This window comes from Oryx dammah, unplaced genomic scaffold (genome assembly GCF_014754425.2).
Source record: "Oryx dammah isolate SB20612 unplaced genomic scaffold, SCBI_Odam_1.1 HiC_scaffold_28, whole genome shotgun sequence".
NCBI lineage: Eukaryota > Metazoa > Chordata > Mammalia > Artiodactyla > Bovidae > Oryx > Oryx dammah.
This window is the reverse complement of record NW_024070212.1, coordinates 6,811,419-6,838,994: the sequence shown is the minus strand read 5'-3', so window position 1 is coordinate 6,838,994 and position 27,576 is coordinate 6,811,419. Positions and strand designations below refer to the sequence as shown.

The window sequence follows — 27,576 nt, the reverse complement described above, 5'->3', positions numbered from 1 at the left end:
CCCCACCCCGCCCCAGGAGGCGGTTTCCGGTGTCATGGCGGCGTGAGGTCCCGGCAGTCGGTGAGGCGGCTGCAGGCCCGTCCCTGCGGAGCCGCTGGTCCGGCGGGCGGGGATGTGACCGCAGGCGCTGCCGGCCTGCCCCGGGCGTCGAGTCAGCTCCGTGTCGGCCCCCTCAGTCCGCACCGATGGCGGGATCCGGCTGCGCGTGGGGCGCGGAGCCGCCGCGGTTTCTGGAAGCCTTCGGGCGGCTGTGGCAGGTACAGAGCCGCCTGGGTAGCGGCTCCTCGGCCTCGGTGTATCGGGTGCGTTGCTGCGGCACACCCGGCTCGCCCCCAGGAGCGCTGAAGCAGTTCCTACCACCAGGAACCACCGGGGCTGCGGCCTCGGCCGCCGAGTATGGTTTCCGCAAAGAGAGGGCGGCGCTGGAGCAGTTGCAGGGTCACAGGAACATCGGTAATTGCCGCTGTCTGCCTTCTTGTCTTGCCCAGGTCCCAGTTTTAGCGTGCTGTCTCTTTCAGCCTGGCGTTCCGTCTCCCGTATTTTAGGCTGGAGAAGTGGGGCTCGCCCTGTACTCATCACCGGTACAAGGCCGTTTCCCATCGCCCTTTCACTCTGCAGTACGGGGAAGATTGTCTGCTTTGCTCGTAGTAGATGCTCAGTAAATTCTGTTTTGCTTCAGTTCTCATTAGAGAATGTTGCACAGAGAATTGTCTTCTCAAGTGAAAGGAGGTGTATCTTTAGTAGATGGGCATCTCTTGTACGGAAATTTTCGAATCTTTGCACACCAGTGAAAAATGGGAAATATTTCTCGTACTTGTGACGTCAATACTAATAACTCGTATAGGTTGTTCTTGATACATATTTGGTATGGATTTGGGAGAAATGACTCCTAAATTTTACCTAGGTGTTCGTATGGAAGTGTGAAAATTATACATGTGCACTTTATACTTTTAGCCAGGTAAGACCATGTTTCATCATGCAGATATTTAGAATGTAAGATATATAATGATTACTGATGATTGATTTACGAAAACAGTTTTCATTGTTATTATACCAACAGAGAGCTTATAATTAGTTATGGCTTTATAAATGTCTTACTTGCTGGCAAACATGATCCATATTTAATTTGAAGAGTGTCCTCTTTAATACTGCCATTTAAAGAAGAATGTCTTAATACTAGTGTTGCTTCCCCCCTCCCCCCCTTTTCTTTTTCAAGGGTTGCTAAATGGTGTATATAACCTGGCTATTTAAGAGGGAATTTTTTTGGCTTAAGGATTTGATGAATCTCTACAAGATTGTTAAAATGTCATCTTGAATATCTTAATCTTTTCTTTTAATATTAATAGAGTGCTATTCTGAATCAAGAAAGGATCTTCAGTTTTGATTTTGCATGTTGTGACATTTACGTTGAGTACTTAGTATTTGGATTTTTCTTCTGATCAGTTTTGCTTGGCACCCTAAGTGCATATTCACCCATCACTGAGTGCTTGGGAAACACAGTTTGAATTATTGTGTCATATCTAATATCTTTTAGTAGTAATCTGCTGCTGAAGGTCATCTCATTTTGTTAAAATAACCGAGTTGCCCAAAAATCTTACTCATGGGAAAAATAAATTACAGTGGTTTGCTCATTAAAGTTATCCTTATCTAGACTACCCCCAATTTTTATCTACTTTAATAGTCACTGAGTCTGGTTTTTAAAGTATTGTGATTAATTTCTTTTTTAGTGACTTTGTATGGAGTCTTCACAATCCACTTCTCGCCAAATGTGCCATCACGCTGTCTGTTGCTTGAACTCCTGGATGTCAGTGTTTCGGAATTGCTTTTATATTCCAGTCACCAGGGTTGTTCCATGTGGATGATACAGCATTGTGCCAGAGATGTTCTAGAGGCCCTTGCTTTTCTTCATCATGAGGGTTATGTCCACGCAGACCTCAAGCCACGTAACATATTGTGGAGCGCCGAGAATGAATGTTTTAAACTCATTGACTTTGGACTTAGCTTCAAAGAAGGCAATCAGGTAAGACATACTTTCTCTTCCCAGCCCCTCAGTGGTCTAAAACAAATATTTTTAAATAATAGAGGTGATTTAGTAGAGACTTAAGAGATATTTGGGGCTTCCCTGATGGCTCAGATGGTAAAGCATCTGCCTGCAGTGCAGAAGACCCAGGTTCAATTCCTGGGTCAGGAAGATGCCCTGGAGAAGGAAATGGCTACCCACTTGAGTATTCTTGTCTGGAAAATTCCATGCACAGAGGACGCTGGCAGGCTACAGTCCATGGGGTTGCAAAAAGGCAGAGACGACTGAGCGTCTAACACACGTTTGAGTCAGGTAGGAGAGAGCTAATACAAGAGGGCTCTGAAATTTTTAAAAGTACTTTACATAGAACACTATTTTTCTTTGAGCGTTTGGTTAATTGTTGAATTACTGTTACTGATGTTTTCATGTTGGGACTCTTAATGGAAGAACTCATGTGACAGTTCTGGCAAATGGTCCATTCTCCATAGTTTATCTGCTCTTTGCAGAGTGTCCTTATTTTTCAGCAGTGCCTCACAGGCAAGAGAGTATCTAAAGAAATGAGCAGTTGTATGGAAAGTGTGCAGCTTGCCTTTGAGAACTATCCAGTTAATGAACCAAAGAATTATGATCACCAAGGACTAAAAATTCTGACATTCAGTGTGACATTGGGTTATCACACATTCTGAGAGGTAAATACACTGTAGAGATGGATGGAAGGTGGGCAGTTTTTGATTGGTTATAATACTTATTCGTTTTCTTTAGGATGTAAAGTATATTCAGACAGACGGGTATCGGGCTCCGGAAGCAGAACTGCAGAATTGCTTGGCCCAGGCCGGCCTGCAGAGTGATACAGAATGTACCTCAGCTGTTGATCTGTGGAGCCTAGGAATCATTTTACTGGAAATGTTCTCAGGAATGAAATTGAAACATACAGTCAGATCTCAGGAATGGAAGGTAAACTGAACCAGTGTTTTGCTTTCAGGTCCTTAATCCCAGTGTAAGAATACTCAGTTTATAATGATTTTCGTTGAGGACTCTGATTGCTTTATCTCCTCCATATTCCCCTTACTACCTTTAATGCTACTTACTCCCATAGCTACAGATGTGCTAGGGAGCATTGCATGCTCACTGTTTTTAGCTGAGGCCTGGCGTGTTGTAAGTGCTTGATAAAGTGTTTGAATGAATGCCTTTTCCTGAGGAAGTAAAAGTGGTTTGTTTAGTAAAGTAATTGTATTACATTCTAAAATATTACTAATATAGTAGTATTCTGTGAGGATTGTTAGAATGGATATTGGTTATTTACATGTGAAAACCTGGGGGCACGAATATGTAAAACCACTAGCTCAAGGTCATACAGCTGGATGTTCTGGACCAAATTCTGCCCCTCGTAGTCAGAAGCCCATGTTCTGCCCACGGCTCCACGCTGCTTCCTATTTGTGCTCTATGGGTGAACTGTCCTGAGAAAATGACTACTGCTCATAATATTGCTTGCTGGAGAACATGGGTTCTAAGTTCCAACTGACATAGGAATTTACTTTTTTTGCGTATTTGTGAGTTAAGAATTCCCTGCAGTATTTTTTCAAACATATTGAGGCTTGAATGTTGTGATGGTATTAGTCTCTTTTAGACTAGGTGTTTGAAAAGCAGTATGGTGTTTAGGAATTAGATTTTGATATGAAGCAAGTATTTTTTTGAGCATATAATACTTAGTGTGTGGCTGTTATACAGAATTTTATTTCTCTTAAACCCCTAGTCGTCTATAGCTGTTGAAACAGTTCTTGGAAGGAATACTTTAATAGCCTAGTAGTTGTACCTTACTTTTGGCAAAAAAAAAAAATGCTGCTATAATATGCTGTAAAACCAATATCACTCTTTGTCATTAGTACCTGCACACAGTCCAGTGTACTTTGGGGGTACTTTCTCTAGTGCTTCTACAGATAAACACATCAATTTCCTGCATTAGGTTTGACTCACTTTGAATTCTTTGGACTTTCTCTGTTTAGGACAGGGCCAGTTAGAATTAGATCACATTCAGTGATCTAGTTAATTATTAACTTAGGCATTTAATTTTTTTTCTTTTTTGGTGAAATTTAGAGGCCGATGTGTATTAAAGCAGTCCTCACTATTTGCCCCCTAGATAAAAGTGTCATTCTGTATTGTATCACTTTCTGTGGAGACACAATTACCAAATATGAGCTTAGGCTCTGAAGTTAAATCTCTAGGGTTTATATCTTCCCTTCATCTCTAAATTACTTATTTAGGTTTACTAAACTGTGGTTTACTTTCAGTAAAATGATGATAAGAGTGTTGAAATGATATCTAATTCTTAGCATGGTGTGTGGCCTGTGGTAAGTATTGATATTTGGTGATGATGATAAATTGAGTATTTTTACTCATGTACACACTTCCGTAGTACTCCTGGAGAAAATGTTATGTTCCACAAGGGTTTAAGGTATGAATAATGTGACAGGTGCAGTTTTTAAATTCTGCCATGCTTTCTCCTTGATAGTTTATTTTATTCCATCTGGAAACCAATTGAGGACTCATGATGAGGACACTCTGACTCACCCAGCACACGTTTATTTTCTCAGTTTGCATTAAATTACATTTCTGTGTGGTTGCCTTGGTATTTATTCATTCACCTAGTAAATGTTCACACCGTGTTAGATACTGAGAATAGAGAAAAAAAATTCCTCTTCTCTAGAAGTTTTATAATAATGTATGTAATCTCCTTCATTAAGATTATAAACTTTCAGAGGAGAGTGTTTTCTGTTGTATTTAACTTAGCAAACTGTTCAGTGCTGTGTGCCTAGTACTCAACAAATAAGGACTGAACTGGATAACCAAAGAAGAACTTTTCTGTCTTTTTAGGCAAATAGTTCTGCTATTATTGATCACATATTTGCCAGTAAAGCAGTGGTGAATGCCGCAATTCCAGCCTATCACCTAAGAGACCTTATCAAAAGGTACATTACCTGTACTTTAAACTTGCTTTTTTTCCTGGATGGATTTATATTATTTTCTGGCTTGCTTAATCATGTAGAGGTTTTGCTTCCTTAGAATTAAAAATCTTTAGATATTCTATACAGACTGGTTTCTAATAAGAAACAAAAGTGTTCTTTTTTTCATGGCAAGTACCAGGTATTAGGCTCTTCCTTACCGCTGTTCAGTGGAAGATAGATGATGAGTCACCGTGTGTTGGGGCCTTCTGTAACTCTGGCAGTTCTGTAAATGATGGAGAATAGGTGTTTAAAGAGTCTTTACTAACTAAAGACCAAGTTTACTTTGGAATGCCAAAATAATATTTCATGTAAAGTAATTATATATTATACTTCAAATAATTACCATTGAAAACTTTGGGGACAGATAGTGTTTTGCTTTCACCTGTTTCCCTTAGTGGTAACATCTTAAAAATCTGAGTACCATGTCAAGACTAGGACATTGATATTACAGTCCATGGAACTCAGATCTCACCGGTTTTATGGGCACATATTTGTGTGTATGTGTGTATGTTTTACAAATTACAGTAGTTTTAAGTAGCTGCTAGTAGCTGATTGATACTAGATTTTGCAGTTGCATTTTACATTGAAAAGAGGTGTGTAAAATTACATCATAGATTCTAGGATAGAAGTCAAATTATATAATGGATTCTAAAGGAGATCAGCCCTGGGTGTTCTTTGGAAGGAATGATGCTAAAGCTGAAACTCCAGTACTTTGGCCACCTCATGGAGAAGAGTTGACTCATTGGAAAAGACTCTGATGCTGGGAGGGATTTGGGGCAGAAGGAGAAGGGGATGACAGAGGATGAGATGGCTGGATGGCATCACTGACTCGATGGACGTGAGTCTGAGTGAACTCTGGGAGTTGGTGATGGACAGGGAGGTCTGACGTACTGTAATTCACGGGGTCGCAAAGAGTCGGACACGACTGAGCGACTGACCTGAACAGAAGATAGACTTAGAAGTCTAAGTTCTAGCATTGACTTTGTTATTTAGCTTGAGAGTTTTTTTGTTTTTAATGATAACTTTATTCTTTGTCTTTCTGCAACTAATACTAGATTTGGAAGCTATAAAAAATTGTGATGAGAAATTATAAGGTCATTTTCTAGTGTTAGTACTTTGCTCTATTTCTTTTCAGTATTTTCCTTCGTATTTTGTTGTGTATGCATGCAAATTATTCAGACCTTTTTTTTTTTAGACTAAAACATAAATACTGAAAAAAAAAAGTGTATAGCTTAGTGAATACTTAGGAATATTATTGTATCTACCATCTAGGTTGAGAAATAGAACTTTACCAGCTACTCTAGAAGTCCTCTGTGTACTCCATCCCAATTGCAAGCCCCTTCTTCCTCCCTAAAAGAACCACTGCCCTGATTTCATGGTTATTACTTCCTTGTTTTTAATATAGTTGTTACCTAAGTGTGCATCCCTAAATACTATAGTTTAATGTTGCTCTTCTATTAAGAATCCCTTTTAACTTGCATTTACTCTAAAAGGTCCCTTTCCATCTCCTGCCCCCCTTTACCCTTGTTTATTTGTTGAACAGCCTGGATTGCTGACTCAGTGTAGTTGTCCACAGTCTGAATTTTACAGATGGTGCTGTTGTAGTATAGTTTAACATATCGCCCTATTTTCTTTAAATTGGTAGTTGTATATATGGTACTGTGTTTTTTTAGGTTGGCACATAATGTGGCTATCTCCGTTTGATGTGTTAATAGCTGTTAATACTCAATGCCTAGATCCATTACTTTGTTAGGAGTTGTAGAACAGTGATGTTCTTACTTAGTCTCCTCGTTTAGTTAACTAAAGATGAAATAAACACTTGGTTCACTTAATTAGCTTGTTTTCATAATGAATTGATTCCTTATCATCTTTCAAAGTGGATCATTTCCTTTTTGAAAGGTCAAAATATCATTAACTAATGAATCTAAATATATTTGGTATAGTTCAATCCATTGCAGTTCTTATCCTAATTGAAGCTGAAATTATCTCATCTTTGATGAATTTGAGGCTCTGCAGGTTAGCTTTGGCATACCTTACTATCTTTAATAGCTTCATCACTATCTGGTATGAGAAGATGTTTCCAGTTCAAAGTGTACATTTCCTGCTCCAGACCTGGAAGTAGCCATTTCTCTAAGAAGCCTGGTTTCTTTTAGTAGGAAGTAGTATTTCCTGCAGTCTGGGATGTGAGGTGATCTGGTTGTGACATCTGTCCCCCTGTGCAGCTAAACCGGCTGACTGGGCAGGTGTCTCCTCCCTCCCGCACAGCTCCATGTGCGAGCCTCCTGAAGGTGTGTGCTCGGTCGAAGTGGATGACCATCCCTGATAGAGGAGAACCGGTCTTTGGTCAAGGTTATATGAATAGCTGCGCACTCTGCTATGGAGAAGGCAGTGGCACCCCATTCCAGTACTCTTGCCTGGAAAATCCCATGGATGGAGGAGCCTGGTAGGCTGCAGTCCATAGGGTCACTGAGAGTCGGACATGACTGAGAGACTTCACTTTCATGCATTGGAGAAGGAAATGGCAACCCACTCCAGTGTTCTTGTCTGGAGAATCCCAGGGATGGAGGAGCCTGGTGGGCTGCTGTCTGTGGGGTCACACAGAGTCGGACATGACTGAAGCGACTTAGCAGCAGCAGCAGCTCTCTGCTAGAACCTCCAAGTAAAAGGCACTCAATCGTGTCTGAGTCTTTGTGACCCCATGGACTATACAGTCCATGGAATTCTCCAGGTCAGAATACTGGAGTGGGTAGCCGTTCCCTTCTCCAGGGGATCGTCCCAACCCAGGGATCGAACTCAGGTCTCCCACATTGCAGGTGGATTCTTTACCAGTTGAGCCACCAGGGAAGCCCAAACAAGCTCTCAAAACCACAGTCTGGGTATTAAGAATACTCATTGCTGTTGGGGTGATCATTGATTCTAGGCCTGTTAAGTGGGTGGAGTTCATACTGATATTTCTCATTTAAATTCAATACCACAGTGTTTTTACTTCTGTTTTCTCTCTCTTTTATGTCAAGAATTCTGGTTCTTAAGGACAAAGAGAATGTCAGATTAGAATATTTCATTATTACTCATTTGCTTTATTCCACATTTATTCCACATTACACTAAAACAGTCTCAATAATAGTGCTATAGTAAGATTACTGGAAACAGTTGCTTTTGCATATGCTCTTCCTATTCTCCCATTTAAAAATAGTTATAACCGTGTTGTCAGATTATATGGCTATTACATGCTGTGCACTCTTTATTTTTCAAACACTCTCATTTAGTCAGATTTGTGTGTAACTTGATATTTAATGTTCATCACTGGTCCTTGTATTCTAATCATTTTAGTGTACTCCAGCTTGTTCTTTTGATCGTAGGATTAATATTCTCTTGAGTTCTTGCTTGTTAATAATAGTTAAACTGTGTTATTACACTTGAAAGTCTGCTTATCTGAGTAGGTAAAAAATCCTTGGCAGACTTTTTTCTTGAGCGTTTTGAACATATTACAGTTGATCCTTGAACAGCATGGGTTTGAACTGCGTGAGTCCATTTATACACAGATCTTGTTACTACATGATGTGCGGTTGGTTGACTGTGCTGCAGAACTGTGGATACAGAGAAACTGTGGAGATGGAGGGCCAGATGTAAGTTAAATGGATTTTCAACTGGCGAGAGGGTGTACTCCTAACCTGAAGTTGTTCAGGGGTCAACTGGAGTCCATTTTCTTCTAGCAAATAGTGTTGCTGTTGAAGGCAGAGTGCTGATGACACTTTGTTTTTAAGTAATTTGGTTGTTAGGTCTAAATGCTGTGAGGATTTCATGTTTTCATTAAAAGTTTAGTGATTTTACCAGAATAATAGATTTTGATTGCTCTGGGTCTGAATTCTTAAGAAATAGGTAGTTTTAGATCTGTTTGTTGTATGAAAGTATTCTTAAGTTAAAATTCTTAGTGTTTGTTCCATTACTTTGCTTTTTTTTTCCCTTCACTCCCATTCTATATGCATTATTAATAGATTTTCTCTGACTATTCAGTATTATCACTCTCTTGAATAGTTTTTTATTTATTTTATTATTTCTTTTTGATTTAACAATTTTTTTCTCCTTTTTGCCTTCTGTTTATCTTTAGGACATCATCTTTTGTTTTTGTTCATCCTTATGTGACTTCTAGCTTAAGCTTAGTTTATGAAATGATTCCTTTTATTCCTGATTCTTTCCTGAGTTTTGTTACCTGATTTTTGATATTTTCTAGTTTTGATTTATGTTACTCCGTAACACCTTGTATCTTTGTGAACAGTGCCTTGGCCTCATTTTCAAATGGTTGGCTATAGTGCTCCTGGGTGTTGTGGTCATCCTAGTTTTGATTTATGTTACTCTCTAACACCTTGTATCTTTGTGAACAGTGCCTTGGCCTCATTTTCAGATGGTTGGCTATAGGCTCCTGGGTGTTGTGGTCACGCCTTTCACGCCTTTCTTGCGCTTTCTTTCTTGTTGTCTGAGGGCAGGTTATTTTCCAGTCCTCTTTCCTGGTCTAGTAACTTTGGTATAATACTTTGTATGTGGCTCATTTTTATGTGAACTTCGTTTTCCTAAACTTAGGAAGGTGTAGCTTTTCTAACTATACATAGCTCCCTCTTCTGTTGTTTAGTGTAGTGTTTTGTTTTTTTTTTTTTCCCTTGAGATCCTCTTGGCTCTTCCCTTTCCCTGCTTGTTCCTGATGTCTTTGTCTCTTTCTCTCTCACTTTTCATTTACCCCATCAATATGGGTTCTCATCCCAAGATTTCTTTTCTCTGTGGGACTCTGCCTTAGAAGGGAGCTTCAGCTGATTGGTTTTGAGAGATTCTAGTGTCTAGGTTACTTCAGCCCCCTCAGATCTTACAGAGGACCCCTTGTATTCATTTGGAATGTATAACCCCTGGTTCAGTTTAAACAGCTTTTCTCAAATTGGTTTTTTGTGCTTCCCAGTGAATACCTGTTTGGGGGGATTATTTTTCCTCTGGGTCATCAGATTAACTGTGATTTCTCTCTGCTTCCGTCTACATAGATGCCCATGTGGTGCAAGTCTTACTGCTACTGATGGTTTTCCCTAGCCACTCGGATTTTGTTGTCTAGTGAGGTTACTTTTGTTAGAGATGTTGTCCATAGATTTTTTTTATTTTGCTATCAAGTTGCTTTATTATTAGGAGGCTTTAACAAGACAAAAGTCATCTCACCCAGTTTTTTTTTTTAATTCAACTACCATAAATCTATGTCTAGCTTTTTTTCAGTTAGTGTTACAAAATGTGGATCATTTTCCTATGTTGTGTTTATTAATCAAAAACACTTTAAATTAAAATATAGTATTATGTCTTAGGTGTATATAATAATTTATTAAACTGTTTACTCATAAATGGCATTAATATTTTTTGTAGTTAAATGATTCAGAAAGTCATGCTAATATAATTAATGTTGTGGTGAATATTTAGATGTTTTTATTTTCTTTATTGGTTATATTTTCAAAAGATTTGATGTAAAGGTACATATGTTTGTGTTTTAGCATGCTTCATGATGATCCAAGCAGAAGAATTCCTGCTGAAATGGCATTGTGCAGCCCATTCTTTAGCATTCCTTTTGGTAAGTTGTACACATCTTTATTTTTTCTTGGTGGTTTTATAATCAAATAGGATATCAGAACTAATTTATATTCCCAAGCTCCTTTCCCTAATATTCATCAGTTTATTCGGAGGAGTTTGCATTTAACCATGTTGTAATGAATTTAACAGCCCCTCATATTGAAGATTTGGTGATGCTTCCTACGCCAGTGCTAAGACTGCTGAATGTGCTGGACGATGATTATCTTGAGAATGAAGAAGAATATGAAGGTCAGGGCTTCCTAAATTTTATTTTAATGTGTCTTTCCTGTGTAGAATAGACATACCATTTCATAGCATTCTCATATTTTGCTAGTTTGTATAGTGAGGATATTGAACTATGTGATCTCTAAAGTACACTTACTTTTGACTCCTGCTGTATATTTAATGTGTCCCCCACCAATTTCCTATGAGAACGCTCTAAGCCCCAATGTGATAGAGTTGGAGACTTTACGAGGTAATAGGATTAGATTAGGTCATGAAGCTGGGGCCCTTCTGATGGAACTAGTGGCCTTTAAAACAGAAGAGACAGGAGAGCAGTCTTTCTCTTTCTTCTCTTTCTGTCTCTGCCCATGTGAGTATACAGCAGGAAGGCAGCTGTCTACACCCAGGCACCAAATCTGCCTGCACCTTAATGTTTGAATTCCAGCCTTCAGAACTATGAGAAACAAATGATTGTTGTTTAAGCCACTTAGTGTGTGGCGTTTTGTTACAGTAGTCCCAGCAGACTTGAATAATTCGTAAGGTCCTTTCAACTCTTTTACATCTGATAAACCTTTACTAAATAAATAAAGGTTATCTTTCCCAGCAACTTCTTTCTGTCTGTGCTAATCCTGCCCTACACTTTCACTTCTTTTTAGCTCTTATTTATTTATTTTGCTTTTAACAATTCATTCACTCAAAACATATTTACTGAGTATGCACTTGCCACTGTGGATTTATTTCCTGTCTTTAGTGTAATAGGGGAGACAGTTATATAAATATAATTACAAGTATATAAATGATTACTTATATAAATCTGAAGGTTACGGTAAAGTATTGAGGCAGAGAGGAGGGCTATTTAACTCAGTCTGACATATAATATCTGAGTTCTGTTAGTAATTTAAGTTGCTTAACTAAAAGTTGAGGGGTTGAGCTAAAAAAGTAGCTCAGAGACACTGAGATGAGAGAAAAGGTGGCATATTCAGAGAACAGCAAGTGGTTCGGGATGGCTGTCTTTTAGGATATTTAACAGTCAGTTAAAGCTAAAAAGGTAGCCAGAATACAGGTATCTAATAGACTTGTTTGATACGTTTAAGAATTTGGACTTTAATCCCAGAAATAGTAACACTGGAATATAAATTACAGAAAAGAACTTTGTATCGGGGTAGAATAGTTTCTGGCTTCTGATAAGTATTCAATAAATATTTGTCCATTGTAAAATGCAATAAAGAGCTGTTAAAATTTAAACTAGGTGAGTGTTACAGTCAAACTTGGGTTTAATAAGAGCATTCTGGAAGCAGAGTGGTGAATGGACTGAAAAGCAGGACCAAACTTAGAAATATCAAATGTGTGCATGCCAGGTTGCTTCAGTCTGACTCTTTGCAACTTTATAGGCTGCAGCCCTCCAGGGTCCTCTGTCCATGGGATTTTCCAGGCAAGAGTACTGGAGTGGGTTGCATTCCCTCCTCCAGGAGATCTTCCCGACCCAGGGATTGAAGCCAGGTCTCCTAGATCTTCTGTGTCCCCTGCATTGGCAGGTTCGTTCTTAGCACTCCCCCGACTTGGGACGTTCAGAAATAGCAGTTGCTTAGTACTGAGCATTTTCTTTGTGGAAAATTAAACCGTTACTGTTGGAGCTAGTTTTACCACACTGTTTCTTGTAAGAGTAAGTCATTTTATGTCCCTCAGCTTTATATAGTTACCTGACAAATGAAACAAACCTAATTTCTTTGAATCTGTGACAGTTGTAGGAATCTCCAATCTATACTTTTTAGGATGCCTTTTTATCTGAAAGAATAGTCTTACCCTCGTTATTGTTTTGGAATTCCCAGGTGGCTCAGTGGTAAGGAATCCGCCTGCAGTGCAGGAGTGAAGTGAAAGTCACTCAGTCATGTCTGACTCTTTGTGACCCCATGGACTATACAGTCCATGGAATTCTCCAGGTCGGAATACTGGAGTGGGTGATATGAAGTGAAGTCACTCAGTCGTGTCTGACTCTTTGTGACCCCATGGACTGTAGCCTACCAGGCTCCTCCATCCATGGGATTTTCCAGGCAAGAATACTGGAGTGGGTAGCCTTTCCCTTCTCCAGGGGATCTTCCCACCCCAGGGATCAAGCCCAGGTCTCCCGCATTGCAGGCAGATTCTTTACCAGCTGAGCCACAAGGGAAGCCCAAAAAGGGGTCACTGTGGCTGCATGGGCCAGAAAATGAACCTGGGCCTCCCTCATGGCAGGCGAGAATTCTACCACTGAACCACCCATGCGCAATTCAGGAAATGTGGGTTCAATTCCTACGCTGGGAAGATTCCCTGGAGAAGGAAATGGCAACCCACTCCAGTATTCTTGCCTGGGAAGTCCCATAGACAGAGGAGCCTGGTGGGCTGCAGTCCATGGGGTTGCAAAAGAGTTGGATACAGGACTTCCCTGGTGGCTCAGACGGTAAAGTGTCTGTCTACAATGCGGGAGACCTGGGTTCCATCTCTGGGTCGGGAAGATTCCCTGGAGAAGGAAACAGCAACCCACTCCAGTACTCTTGCTTAGAAAATCCCATGGAGGGAGGAGCTTGGTGCAGGCTACTGTCCATGGGGTCCCAAAGAGTTGGGCACGACTGAGCGACTTCCCTTCTAGCAATTAAACAACAGCATTTTTTAATTAGGTCCTTATGGTACAGTAGTTCTAAATAATCTCTTGACATCTATTTCAAATTATTACTTAAGCCTTTTAAGTGTCTACTGTATTTAATTCTGTCTCCTAATAATTTTGATTGCTATAAAATTCAAGCGTGAACTTTCTTGAGTAAACCTTAGGTTAGTCTGTATCTATTCTTTCCTGTGTATCTTGCTGTGTAACACCTTTTTTTCTACTCCTAAATACATTAAGCATTTAAATGCTGAAATGTTAAACATTTAATGGCATTTAAACATTTAAATGCGTAAATGCTATTAAGTCTTACTATTTAAGAGTCTTACATGAACTAAAGTGCAACAGACTTTTTAGTAGCATTAAACACCTTTGTCAGTTCTGATTAGCAAGGTCACCTTCAGATTACACTAGTTTTAGGTAAGCTTGCCTTGCTCGAAATCATGTGTGAGGACAGCTGTCTTGTAATCTTGATGGCAGTGAGGAAGAAGTTAGATTCGAACCTTCCACTGAGACCAAAATGAATTGCAAGTTTTGTATATGTTAGAGTATTAAAACAAGGAAGTAGGGAGAGTTTAAGGAGGGAAGGAAAAAGGGCAGGCAGGCAGAGAGTAAAGGAAAAAATTTTAGCTAAAAAATCATAGGAGATTAAAATATATATATATTCTTGGAGTTGAGAAGGCACAGTGTGCACTAGTGTGCACAGAATTCAAAATAATGATTCAGCAAATTTTACTGTGACGTGAACCACCATAGACAAAATATTTACAGTTCTTACCACAGAAAGAACCCGTATAAGGCAAGCCAATAGACAGTGGGTAAAGGATACAAACAATTTATATGAAAGGATGTACAATATATCTCATACACATATTTCATTCTCATTTGTTGAAATATTAATACTATACTCTGATATCTTACAGTGAAGATGTGGGTAAGGTATAGGAAAACATTCTCATATGTCACTGGAGAGAGTTTAAGTTGGTGAACCTATATGAAAAGCAAATTGGTAACTCTAGCAGTTACAAATTCATATTAATTTTGACCTAGAGGTTCCATTTCCAAAAAGTTAATTTAGAAGTACACAAGTGAAATGAGATGTATATACAAGTTTATCTATTACAGTATTATTTATAATGGCAAGCAGTTTTGGGATAGTTTAATTATTCATCAGGACACATTAGAGAATTTATCAGTCTTTTATAGAATGAAATATTAAATCACCATAAAAATGAGAAAATTTTGTGTAATGATATTGAAAGGTCTAAAAATGTAGTTTTAAAAAAGATTAGAACTTTTTATTTAAAGCATATATATTATGTTTGCTTGTATAAACTTATAAAGTTTATGGAAGGTTACAGAAGAAACTAATAATGCTTATTGTCTTCAGGGAGGGGAACAGAATGACATTTTGGAAAGTTGCAAGAAGACTTTTCTTTTGGATTTCAAATTATTTGAATGTATTAACCAAAACATTTAAAATATAAAAAAAATTATTAAATGCATTACATTTATATTATTCTTAAGCATAATTTTAAAAGTTACAGAAAATGATTTCATTACCTAGTTATGGATTCTTGAATTTAAAATCTGAAAATAATGAATGCTCACAAATTACATCAAAATGATTACTTCTGTATTTATTAATAACCAGATGTTGTGGAAGATGTAAAAGAAGAATGTCAAAAATATGGACCAGTGGTGTCTCTGCTTGTTCCAAAAGAAAATCCTGGCAGAGGACAAGTAAGTGAATATTTTTCATAATTTGAAAAGGATTCAGTGGTTATTAAAATCCTGTACAAAATGTTTTAATTTTAAAGAAAGATACACACAAAATGTTGCTAGGAATTACGAATTTGCATCATCACGGTTTTTACATTTTTGTACTTCTTTCTTTTTCCAAAAGTTCTATATGCATGTACTTTTTATCACTTAAAAAAATTTTTTTTAAGTGTTAATCTACTTTTTAAGCCATTGTATACAGCCAGCTGAATCATATGCTAATTTAGGTCAAGGTCAGCTACAGAAATATTTGGCCCAGTTTTTTCTAATTAAGTACAGTAGGAAAACCATTTAGGTTAGGTTCTGATTGTAATAGAATTATCAGTGATAATTTAAACAAGGAAAATGTACTGGACTGAGAATCCTGAAAGCTGAGTTCAAGTTTCAACTTGGCTTGTTTTGTGAGGAACCTTAGTTTTTTCATCTATAGAATGTATAGGCTAAAAGTATGATCATAGTTTCTGAAGAAAACTCTGTGATCCTAAATTAAGTCTTTCTTTTATCTGTGGATTTTTTTTTTTCCCCAGAAAATAGAATATTGTTTTATTCTGTTTCTTAATCTTAACATCACTGGCATTTGAGCTGGGTAATTCTTTGTTTGGGGAGCTGTCATGTACATCATAGGATGTGTAACGTTGTCCTTGGCCTCTGCTCACTGGATTAGCCTCTTTCCACCATCCTTCTCAGTTGTGACACCAGAAATGTCTCTATAGACAGTCCCCTGGTGAAATCACCTCTGGTTGTGGATTTTGTCTTTCATGGTTAAATATTAGGAAAATTCTTGGCAACTGAAAAAAAAGTGAAAGAAATTTCACTCTCGTCTTAGTGAAAAGTTATTATTGCCAGTCTAGTGATGACAGCACTCACCTCATTCAGCGTCAGGAGCATACTAATAACTGCATCCTTGCTGTTTGTTTATTCAGCCAGTATTTCTTGAGCGTAACAGGTAGGTTACAACAGTGAACGAAGCAGACAAAAGAATGTATGATGATAAGTGCTATGGAGAAAAAGAGATTGGAGAAGAGATATGAAGAGTGCTCTGGAGGGGTGGGTGGCAGTTATAAATAAGCAGGTGAGGAAGAACATAATGGATTACACTTGAGTCAAAATTTGAAGGAGGTAAGGAAGAAAATTCTAGCAAAAAGAACAGCAAATTTCAAGGCCCTGAGTATTCCTGGTAGGTTTGAGGAGGACAGTGTGGCTATGCAAAATGAGAAGAATGGAGATTAATGGGAGATTAGATCAAGGAAGTATGGGAGTATAGGATAGATCAAGGAATGAGAAGGAAAGGTATTAGAAGATTTTGAATTAGGAATTAACATGATCTGACTCAATCTGAGTGGCAAAATAGAGAAACAGGAAGTCTTTTCAGGGAGAAAGTGTCCATCTTGTAGCCTACTAGGCTCCTCCGTCCATGGAATTTCCCAGGCAAGAATACTGGAGTGGGTTGCCATTTTCTTCTCCAGGAGATCTTGCCGACCTACGGATTGAACCCAGGTCATGAAAAAAACAAGTTTGACCAAAAAGAGTAACAGCATCGTGGTGCAGCTGAAGTGTGCTGGCCTGTAACCGAAGGTTGATGGATCGAAACCATCCTCTGCTGTCAGTGTAGCTTTAGGCTTCCCCGGTGGCTCAGCTGGTAAAGAATCCGCCTGCAGTGCAGGGGACCTGGGTTCCATCCCTCGGTTGGTAAGATCCCCTGGAGAAGAGAATGACTACCCACTCCAGTATTCTGGACTGGAGAATTCACCCCTGCACATTCCATGGGGTCGCAAAGAGTTCAGCATGGCTGAGCAACTTTCACTTTCATGAGCAAAAAGATACTGGCTTTATCAGTGCCAAAGAATTGATGCTTTTGAAATGTGGTGTTGGAGAAGACTCTTGAGAGTCCCTTGGACTGCAAGGAGGTCCAACCAGTCCATCCTAAAGGAGATCAGTCCTGAGTATTCCTTGGAAGGACTGGTGCTGCAAGTGCAACTCCCAATATTTTGGCCACCTGATGTGAAGAACGGACTCATTGGAAAAGACTCTGATGCGGGAAAGATGGAAGGCAGGAGGAGAAGGGGGCGACAGAGGATGAGATGGCTGGATGGCATCACTGACTTGATTGACATGAGTTTGCGTGAGCTCAGGGAGTTGGTGGTGGACAGGGAGGCCTGGCGAGCTGCAGTCAGTGGGATCACAGAGTTGGACACGACTGAGCAATGAACTGAACTGACACGACTGAGCGAAAGAAATAAGCTTATCAACAAAAAAAGATAAGCTGCTAAGTGGAGAGTGAATGCAACTTTTGATAAATTCTTAAAATCACAGATTTAACTTCTTTCATTTATTGAAGATGTTGCCTAGTTGGTAAAGTCAGCATGAATTTTTCAGTTCAAACATGTTTATTTTTTAAGGAATATTCAAAAAATACTGGAAAATAGATTATGGGGTGCTTCTTATAAACAGTAGTCAAGATTACAGTGATAGAACTCTAATGTAATTAGTTACATAATAAGTTATAAAATGTGCTTCCTCTTTATTTAGTTTACAGTGATATAATGTGTAAAACTGTAGGTTATCTGTGAAGCAAGGAGTAAGATGGGAAGCATTGTATTTCTTCTATAAGTGCATGTCTATTCATTTATTGAACTTTGGTCAGTAGATTTTGGAGTAATTACTAATCAATTTAAAAAATCAGAAAGAGCTTCATATTCTCATTGGACATCATCTAATCTTCCTTTTATATTTAATGAAGAAGTATTTATTGCTAGAAACTGTAGCTAAACACATTGATTTTTGGAAGAAAAGGAGATATAAAATATCAACTATATCTAAGATGAGTAAAATGAGCATTAATTTTTAGCACTGGATGGTCTCAAACTTTGTCTTTTAAGAGTAATGCATAGCTTAAAATGTCATAGAATGGAAGAGGCAGAGTCAGTTCTACATATCCATTTTACAATATTAATGAATTTAGAAAATCCCATCATAGGCCAAAATATCCTAGGTCTAATTGTCACACTTCATCCTTAACAGAAATATTTGCATGACCAGTCAGTCATAGGCAAGGCATGAAACTTTGTTTACCAATGCAAGCAGAGTCCATTAAACAAAGAAAAAGTATTGGATTTAAAGTTGTTTCTTTTTATATCCTGGAAGTTTTTATTCCATTTGGAAATACTTTGATTTTTCAGCTAGGAAAAGGGCTCCTAAGAGAGGGGAAATGAAAAGGGATAACCTGCCTGAACTTATAGGTAGATCTAATTTTAGGAAAAGGTACAAATGAAAGTTAAGAATCTGGAGATCGATGTCTTATCTGTTCTTGCCTCCACTTTGAAAGTCTCTGAGTGTCCTAAGATGCTCGCACCTCAGTTTGAAGAATATTGATGTAACAGAGGAGGCATCCAACTGAGGTGGGAGAGGCAGTTTTTTCCCTGGTTCACATAGTTACACTAACTGAGGAACAGTCATTTCACTTGCTTGTAACTGTTGCTTTAGATTGTCAAAATTAAATTAGACTAATAAAGTAAGGTATTTCAGCTACCTAGGAAAGGAAATTACCTAGTTTTAAATTTCCTCCTTTCTATAGTTGTGACACACACACACACACACACACACACACACTTGGAGAAGCACTGTTCTGAAAGTTTACACACACACACGCACGCACACGCACACACACACACACACACACACACACAGAAGCACTGTTCTGAAACCGTTTTGATGAAAAGGAAGTTACTTTGTTTTCTCTTTTCTCTTCCAGGTCTTTGTTGAGTATGCCAATGCTGGTGATTCCAAAGCTGCTCAGAAATTACTGACTGGAAGGATGTTTGATGGAAAGTTTGTTGTGGCTACATTTTACCCGCTGAGTGCCTACAAGAGGGGATATCTGTATCAAACTTTGCTTTAATCAGTAACCTGAGGACTGTTTTCTGTTTCTCCTCTTCCATCTCCTGGGTTATTCTACATCTGAATGCAGGAGTTACCCGCCCCCCCTTACCATTTTAAGGGAATACTTTGTATATTTATTCAATCCTGCTAATGTGCAGCCATTGCTCAAGCAGTGACTGCATTGCAGACGTTGGGCACTGCGTAGGACAAGCTCTCTTAGCTATACATTGAGGGCTTGTAGAGTATCCATGTGGGCGTCTTGTACTTGTGCAGTAGGGGCAAGTGCTGCTCTTCAGTATGTAACTTAAAAAGAGATTAACTATTTCATGTGATCATGAAGCAGAGATGAATACTGTCCTGTCATAGGAATAGTAACAAATTTGTAAGCATTGGTGACATCACTTACAGATTATTCCTTTATGTTGTTAGATGGTTCCTCCTTATTGATACCTGTAGTTGGCACTGGATGCTCTCAGTAGTTTAATTGTCAAGCAGCAGTTCCCTACTGTGTTCTTAACACTGAGTTATGATTTTTTTTAAAGGAGTACTGTAGTACTGAATATTCCTTTAAAGAAACTGCGGTGAGCCTATCTATATATATTTTTTTTAATTAAGGCTTTTAAAATAGAAAGCTGATGCTTGATCTTGCACAATTTTTATGTCTAGTATGTATGCTCGAGTGAGTGTGCAGGTATGAAAGGTTAGAGAATATTTGAGTAGCATTCTTTATAGTGTGAATCTTGTGGGTTAATACAGTCTATGCCCATCTCTTCCCTACCTGTTTAATGTCTATAAGATTTAGGATACAGGTTTTTTGGGAGTTGGTGTGTCTGAAAGAATGAAATGAGAAAATAGTCCATTCCCGAGAGGCCCAGAACACACAAGTCTAGACTGGATTACATTGAAACTCTCTTAAAGTGAGAAAACTCTTGTAAGAGTTTTGGTACACATAGATTGCCCCGTCTTTCAGGGTCTGATTTCGACCCTGCATTAGCTCATCTGTTTTGTACTGACTCTTCTAGGATCATTGTAAGATTTCTTAAGATACAGTTCTGCCTACTATGATGGAAAATTTATGTTGGTTAAAAAGAAAGAATTAGTTGTTCAGTGAAGAGAAAAGAAAAAAAAATAGGTGAAGGGTGTATAATCAAGGATTCTTTATTTCTTCCTTTTTCTCTCATCTCCCTCCCATACCTTCTTTTCCTCTTCCCCCATTCTTTACCTCTATCCTTAGCTGAAGAGAAGTTAGAGGAAAGCATCCTAGCTGGTCAGGTGGTCTGACTTTTGACTGCAAGGAAGTTAAGAAAGGTGTAGCTATAATAAGGGGGAAGTAGAAAGAAGGAAAAACTCATGAAGAATTTTTTAAAAAATTCATAGCAATCTAACGTGACCCCAGATAGAGGCTACTAGTATTCATGAGTTCATGGGCACAGATTGATTACATGGTTTTAGGAATCATAATTATGAATTCCTCTCACTTTATAGTAGATTCAGAGGTTTAAATCTTAGGAAATCTTTATAAAGCACTGATTATACAAAAAAGTTATATACAGGTTATGAATTTTTTGTTTTCTTAACTAAATGAAAAATTTATTTATTTATTTATTTTCCTAAGGAAAACACTTATATCTTTCCCTGCTGGAAGGCTCCTCATATAGTTTTTCCCTGTGGGTGCCATGCAGGTTATTGAGAGCCCAATTAAGAATTTACGTCTTAGAGGATGAATTATTTTACCCTATTCACACAGTTACTATTTGATATTTTAGTTAATCATAGTTACCTAATTCTTCAGAACTCTCTTTACTATTTATTATGAAGCCAGATTTGGTATAAGGAGGATAAATAATGAATTGCCAAAAGACCTTGTGGCCTGGTGCCCAAGGGAAGATTGTATAAGTAACTTCTAATATGTGCCCTTAGGAGGAAGAGTTAGTCTTTTTCATTTTGGCCCTTTCAGAGGTTTATTAGCTGGTTTGGTTTCAGGTGAAAATTCGAGAGAGTATTATGGAGACCTAAGCTTTCCTAAAACATAAATGTTTGTATGGGTAGCAGCTTCTGTGTTGATTGAAAACACCAGGTCCTTCCATACATACTGATGAACACAGTGCAAATGAGTTCTTTTTAAGGGCAAGTATTTTAGGTTAGCACATAGACCTTTCTCATTTCCCTTCCCCACCACCACCAAAAAGAAAAGTCCTTACAAATAAACTGCAGGTAGGCTTCTGAGCTTAATGATGCAGTGTGCTGCTAACATCTCGATGCTGAATTTCACAGCATTCTTTGATCGTCTTATTGTTGATGTATTCATCATGAGTATATGTAGTGTTTAACACTGTAGAATTTTATTACAGAAGATGCTAACTAGATTTTAAGTGTGCTGAGGGAATAACTGATGAGCCTAAGTAATCATGCATTGAATTAAATGTTTTATATTTAAGCCGCAAAATTGAAAAAAGATGCCTCCTTTGATTTAAATTATTTTATAGCTCTTAGCCCATTACTACCAAAGATGATGACATTTGCAGATTTTTCTCCCTCTTCTAATATTATAAGAAGTTTAATCTTGCTAACTTTTTTAAACCTGAACCAAATATTAAAAGATGCAGTTTTCATCATCCTTTAGGATGAAATATATACACAGAGATTTTGATTTCTTGAAGTTTTAAAAACAAATTTTCTTTTGGAGAGGTAGAGTAAACATACAAAGGTTCATGTTCACTTAACCCCTACCAGTTTGGGAAAATTTTATCTCAGGTAATTTTTCTTTCCCTAAATTAATATCTGTGCTTCCTTCCCTCTTGCCTTCAAGTTTCTTCTTTATTGTCCCATGATGTTGTCCTGGTACATTTTTGTCCCAGAAAAGGCATGTAAATTGATTGTTCTGTAGGAAATCTTTGGTTCTTTGGAAACATATTTGGAGGAGGTGGCTAGTTGGCCACTTTCGAAACTTTAATGCTGTATTTAGAGAAGAATAAATGGGGTTGGATGCCTCAGTAAAAGATAGCACTAGCTAAAAGAAACTATTTGCTGCATTTTACAGGCATAATAACAAAATGAGCCTCTTGCAATAAGAGATTGATTGCATTTATTATTCCTGTATGTCTTCCCTGTTTTGTGGCCATCAGTATAGCACATCTCTAGAAAAAACAATTCTCTGCTCTGCCTCGAGCCACTGCTATGGCTGCTTTTAGAGCAAAACCACAGATACAGGTTTCTCATCCTTCTCCCTGTTTCCATTGAAACAGTTACTGCCTTCTCTTTAAAGGTACTCTGGCTGCTAAATAAGAGTGCTGAGCTGTGTTAAATTAGCCTTTTAAAAAAAATCTGAATTACTATTAACTTCTCTTCTAGAATCATATTACTTGTACTTAACTTTTAATCTTTGAGCAAATTTATTATAAGGAATGCTGCCAGAAAGAGTGCTGCTGTGTAAAGGAAGTTGAAGAGAAACTATGGGCTAAGGTTTGTTTCTGTCTTAGTTCACTGGGCTTTCACCCTGCTAAGGAAGTCAGTTATCTTTCTGGAATAAATTACAGAGTTACAATACTCAGATGCTGTGTTTTGACTCATTTGAGTTATTTCTCAAATGCAGGTAACTGACATTTTGGCATCGTTTTCTTAGGCTTTTATCCTAACTATAAAATTAGGCCTAGCTTACATAATTTCTGCTATTAGTTATACTTGGCAGCGTGACATTTTATTTTTTATAATTTAATGAAAATCAGCACCACAGTAGCTGGTGGTAATTATACTGACATAGTTACTGGGTGAGGGGGTGGGGGAGACACTCAGTAACCACGTTTTACCTGGACTTTCATGCAAGGGTACATGCTAGGTGGCTTTATTCAGGTTAGGGTACAGATGGAATCTCATCAAGACTTTCAGTCTGGTGGATGTGTAGACAGTCAAAGATTTAAGCAAGTGCCTTGTGTTTCCTGGAAAATTTTAAAACTCATGTGGGTGAAACCTTTCCAGATGATAGTAGTTACTGCTCCTTTGCCTTTTCCTTGGAATAGCTTTTAGTTTGAGTCATGTAGTATAAAACTTCAACATTTCCTTGGTTTGCCTTTTTTTTTAATATGTGTAAAACTGTTCATATTTGTTTTTTTCCCCCCAGTATTACATATAATGGAAAACCAGAGTTGTCCAGCAGAATCTAATTCTTCCTTGGATGTAGTTCCATTTCTAATATTACGTTCCTTCTTCAAAATTTACTACTCTAGCTATCTGATAAAATTTATTTCTTGTTAATTGTGGTCACGATACAGACCAAACTTTGGTCACAGCTCAAAAGAATTTCCATTTCTTAAGGTGCTCAATAAATCACCTTTACTTTTGAGATGTTAGCCTTTTCAGGTTAGTATCACTTTCTAGCTTTCTCAGTGAATAAAAGCATGTTGAATCTCTGTGAAATGGAATTCATCTGAGCCTCTTGTGGTATATTTGGGTAAGTTACATTTTCTTAGTGATAGAGGAATATGATTGTTTTAGTTTTTCAAGTACCCAAATTTTAGAGATTTTGTTTTGTTTTAGGTTAGCGTCTTCTCTGACACCACAGGATATATCATGTTTGTTATCCAGTGTTTTTCACTGCTTTTTAAATTCACACAGTGAATGACCAGTAGATTAACACAGTGACATGTGATTGACAAGCACTTAGGGACATTTAAGAAGGCATACAGTTTTAACTTTTTGCTGCAGTTCTGGGCTTTTATAGGAGAAATGGGCTGTAAAAGAAGTACCTGTAAACCAGAGAGCATTTAGGAAATTGTTTATGGGTGGTCATGAAGGTGATCTTCAGGATATGAGATACATAGTTAACATAACCTTTGTTCTCCTGATGTGAAGTTTGTATTCATTTCCCTACAACTCAGCACTTTTGTTGTCTGTTACACTGTTTAGAAGGATTAATGTTTTATTTGCTTTATTTTTGCTTTTCAGAGAGTTGTCATAATCATGGCAGTTATGTTTGTGGCACTATCAATGCCAGAATTCATGGGAAATTTATCAAATGATTGCAAATTATTTCCCATTAAATAGAGTAACTGTCACAGTATCCTAAAGGAAAGTGAGGGCTTTTTTGAAAGTCATGTATGTTTTATGATTAGCTTTGTGATCAGAGAGAACATTCTGTCTTGTTTTGCCTTATGTGACTCTTGATCCACGTGACTGTTGATCCTTGTGAAATAAAAGAGCTTATTTTGTTACACTACTTTGTATGATGAAATAAGTCACACTCTGAAGGAAAAAGTCCAAAACTGGAATTGTCAAAATTTTTATTCCTATTTGCAAAACTCTTAGGTAATAACATCAGAGCTATTTCTTATCGTAAACTCTTGATTGTCAGCAAGAGAATTATATGTAGTTGGTTCTGTCCCAGTTGGAATTCCCTTCCCTTTCTAAGCTCTCTCCTTAATAGTATTCATGATGTCAGGATAGTGAGTGTGTAAAAGAAAATGTAGTGAGGTGTTCTGTATCACACATCCAAAATCATGCATTTATGGACTCAAAATCTTTTCAGTTATTTGAATTATCTATAGCTCTATTATTTTATTAGCATGGGTTGTCAAAAATCTACCAGATTTAAGAGTAAAGAAGAGAAAAGTAATATAAACAAAGAGATGAGGGGAAGAAAATGGCTTCCTTTTTAAGGTATTGTTAATTGTTCATATAGTTTATGACCTAAAAATGATATTTATTTTTAAAAATCCAAGTTTGGTACCTTAACATAGAAACATTGCCTTTTCTATACATTCCTCATCATTGTTTCCCCAGAAAATTATTTTTAAGAGTGTATGAGACCAGATTAAATATCCATATTCAGTTTGGTCAAATTTTTAAAAATAAATATTTAAATGAGACTCTATCTTTTGTGTATTTGGTATACATCAACACTTACGCAAATCAAGGATCAGAAAGAAACTGGGGATTAGCCATCTCTGTGTTTCCCTTTGCACGTTGGGTACAGTGGGTGGCCTTAGTATGCACTAGCTGCAGTGTTGTAGCACCTTATGAAAGTAAGTAGTGTTAAGTACAATAAACCTTAAATAATTTAACATTCCTTTATGTTCTCCAAACAGTGTCAAATCTGGGGTAGAACAGATTTTTTTTCCCCCCAAAGGACTCCATCTTTGTTCTTTTGTTCACTCTTTGAAATCCAGTTATGATCAATAGATTTTGAGAATATGTGGCTTCCTATATCAGCACTGGAGTGGTTGGTTGTGAATATTAAAACCTACTACTGTTTTCCCTCAATAACATGCAATAGCCTGTGTTCTTGCTTAGAAGGTATGGTTAGAAAAATGTGAACGATCACTTAAACCAAAGCCAGTTATAAGGAGTATTCTCTCCTGTTGGTTTACCTTCACCTCAGAACTACAAGAATATTATAGTACACAACAACTGTCTGTAACATTTCTACCAGTTGTTTCAGTAGTTTATTGGTCTTGGCATTTCTTGGCACTATGGTTCTCTGTTCTTGGTGATGTCTTATTTTTTTATGATTTTTTTTTTAAAAATAACTGAGTGGGACTATAAATGTAGATGTGTATCAGTACCAAGAAATTCTTTTCTCAAATCTCTATATTTCTGATTTCTATTCAAGTCTTTTAAACATGTTTTTTCTTGCTGAGTAGCAAAGAACTTTTATTTTCCACTTTCCTATATGCTAAAAATGTATGGACACAGCATTTCAATCAACTGAATTGCATATAGTTTTTTTGCTGAAAACTTTTATCTGTAAACACGATTGCCTTGTTCAGTTTTGTTGTAAACTGACTTACCATAAGATGCACTGTTGATATGCTTTTTGATGTGTGTTTGTTTGATAAGGGTGATAAAATAAAGCTGAAAAAAAATGAATTGCTTTTTATATTTCAACTATTTCTGTTTTTAGTATAAATATTCAAGTTTAGGTAACAGGTAAGTATACTTATTTAATGATTTAATTTTTACTGAGAGCTACCATTGAAAACTTTTCATGTAGCTTCATTCATTCATTTCTAAAGACTATAATTTTTCACTTTTGAAAATAGTGCATAAACTGACAGTACCAAAATGTAATTTTTTATTTTGGAATAAATGTTTTTGATTATGTAGAAACAGCCTTATCTCATGAAAAGAACCAGAATTCCTAATTGAGAAACTTGTGTTCTAATCTTGGATCTTTTATTAAGTTGGGTGACTTTAATCAAGTGACTTAATTTCTGACAACAGTATGAGACCGTAGGTTTGACCCTCAGTTGTGGAGCACCTCCTAGATGATGGTACTATTTTAGATGATGTCATGTTTAATGTTCCCTTTTACGTTTATGAAAAATAAAGCCCAAATAGGATAAATAAACTTGCCCAACATTTACTGTGACTTACAGATGGTAATCATATCCTGATGTGGCATGTTTTTTAGGAAACCTGTGGCTGTATGATGAATTCAAGGAAAAGAGACTGCCGAGAAGGATACCCTAAGAGACTGATGACTGTGTTAAGAGCTCAGACTAGAGAAAATGAGTATTCAAAGTAGGAATTCTCACACTCCGTGTATAACAGAGTCACCAGGGAGGGCTTGTTAAAATGTAGATTGCTGGACCCTAACCTCTAGAGTTTATAACGGTAGTTTTTGCTGGGTTTGAGAATTTGCATTTCTACCAAGTTGTTGGGTTATGCTGCTGGTGGTGCTCTGGAGGCCATACTTTGAGAAGCACTGGGCTAAACAAAGGGTGTGGGCTGTAGGATTGAAAAGCCAGACCAGATTCTAGCTAATTGGGAATCATTTTCAATCCCTTCTTCCTGATAATTGCAGTAATAATAGTAACTAATTGAGCACTTCTTTTGTGCCAGGCAGTGTGCTAAATGCTTTTTTGTACATTATCATTTTTTACCCCACATTTAATCCTTAATCACAAGCCTGTGAAGAAGGTACTGGTGTTCACTTTGTTGGGCGGGGTGGGGAGGAATGCTCATTTAGATGACTTTACTGCTGATGGTTCCACAGTAGGTAAATGAATGCCTGGCTCTAAAATAGTGCTCTTAACACCACTATGCTGGATTGCCTTCCAGGCAGCTCAACAGTTCCTCTCTGGTCCATCTTCCCTTTTCCATTTCCTCTGATACTACTTATTTTAGTCCTGATCTCCTTAGTTTATCTTCTGACAAGAACCTCATCTTCAATCTCATGCTCTCCAGCCTCTACTTTGCAATGTTGACAGTTTTAATTCTTAGAAATAAACCTGGTCATGCTACTCTGCACTTCAAAAATTCGTCACATTATTTCCTATCTCTTTTCCTGCCTATTTGCCTTCAAAATAATGTCTAATTCCCTCAGATTGGCACCTAAGATTTTTCACAACCTGGCTTCTACAAATCCTGCCTCTCCCTCTCTGTTTACACTATGCTTTGTCCATTCTAAACTACCCATCTTTTTACACATGCCATGCTTTGTCCTA

The 27,576-nt window shown here is 37.6% G+C and overlaps 1 protein-coding gene and 1 non-coding gene across 2 annotated transcripts; both read left to right on the top strand.

Moving 5' to 3' along the window:
* UHMK1 (U2AF homology motif kinase 1) lies at positions 1-25,996 on the top strand. Its single transcript, XM_040230009.1, has 8 exons — positions 1-453; positions 1,728-2,020; positions 2,783-2,974; positions 4,892-4,986; positions 10,539-10,615; positions 10,765-10,863; positions 15,129-15,217; positions 19,008-25,996. The coding sequence occupies exons 1-8, from the start codon at positions 186-188 to the stop codon at positions 19,152-19,154; spliced, it is 1,260 nt and encodes a 419-aa protein (XP_040085943.1). The 5' UTR covers positions 1-185; the 3' UTR covers positions 19,155-25,996.
* Positions 2,120-2,192, top strand: TRNAC-GCA. Its single transcript has one exon. It is a non-coding gene; the product is annotated as a tRNA-Cys (tRNA).
* Positions 25,997-27,576: the final 1,580 nt, after the last annotated feature.

What these genes read in the sequence shown, in the direction of transcription:
- UHMK1 (XM_040230009.1), top strand. Translation starts at nt 186, where the DNA reads ATGGCGGGATCCGGCTGCGCGTGGGGCGCGGAGCCGCCGCGGTTTCTG. An exon ending in GCAGGGTCACAGGAACATCG is followed by an intron (nt 454 to 1,727) that starts GTAATTGCCGCT and finishes TTTCTTTTTTAG; the next exon opens with TGACTTTGTATGGAGTCTTC. An exon ending in GAATGAAGAAGAATATGAAG is followed by an intron (nt 10,864 to 15,128) that starts GTCAGGGCTTCC and finishes ATTAATAACCAG; the next exon opens with ATGTTGTGGAAGATGTAAAA.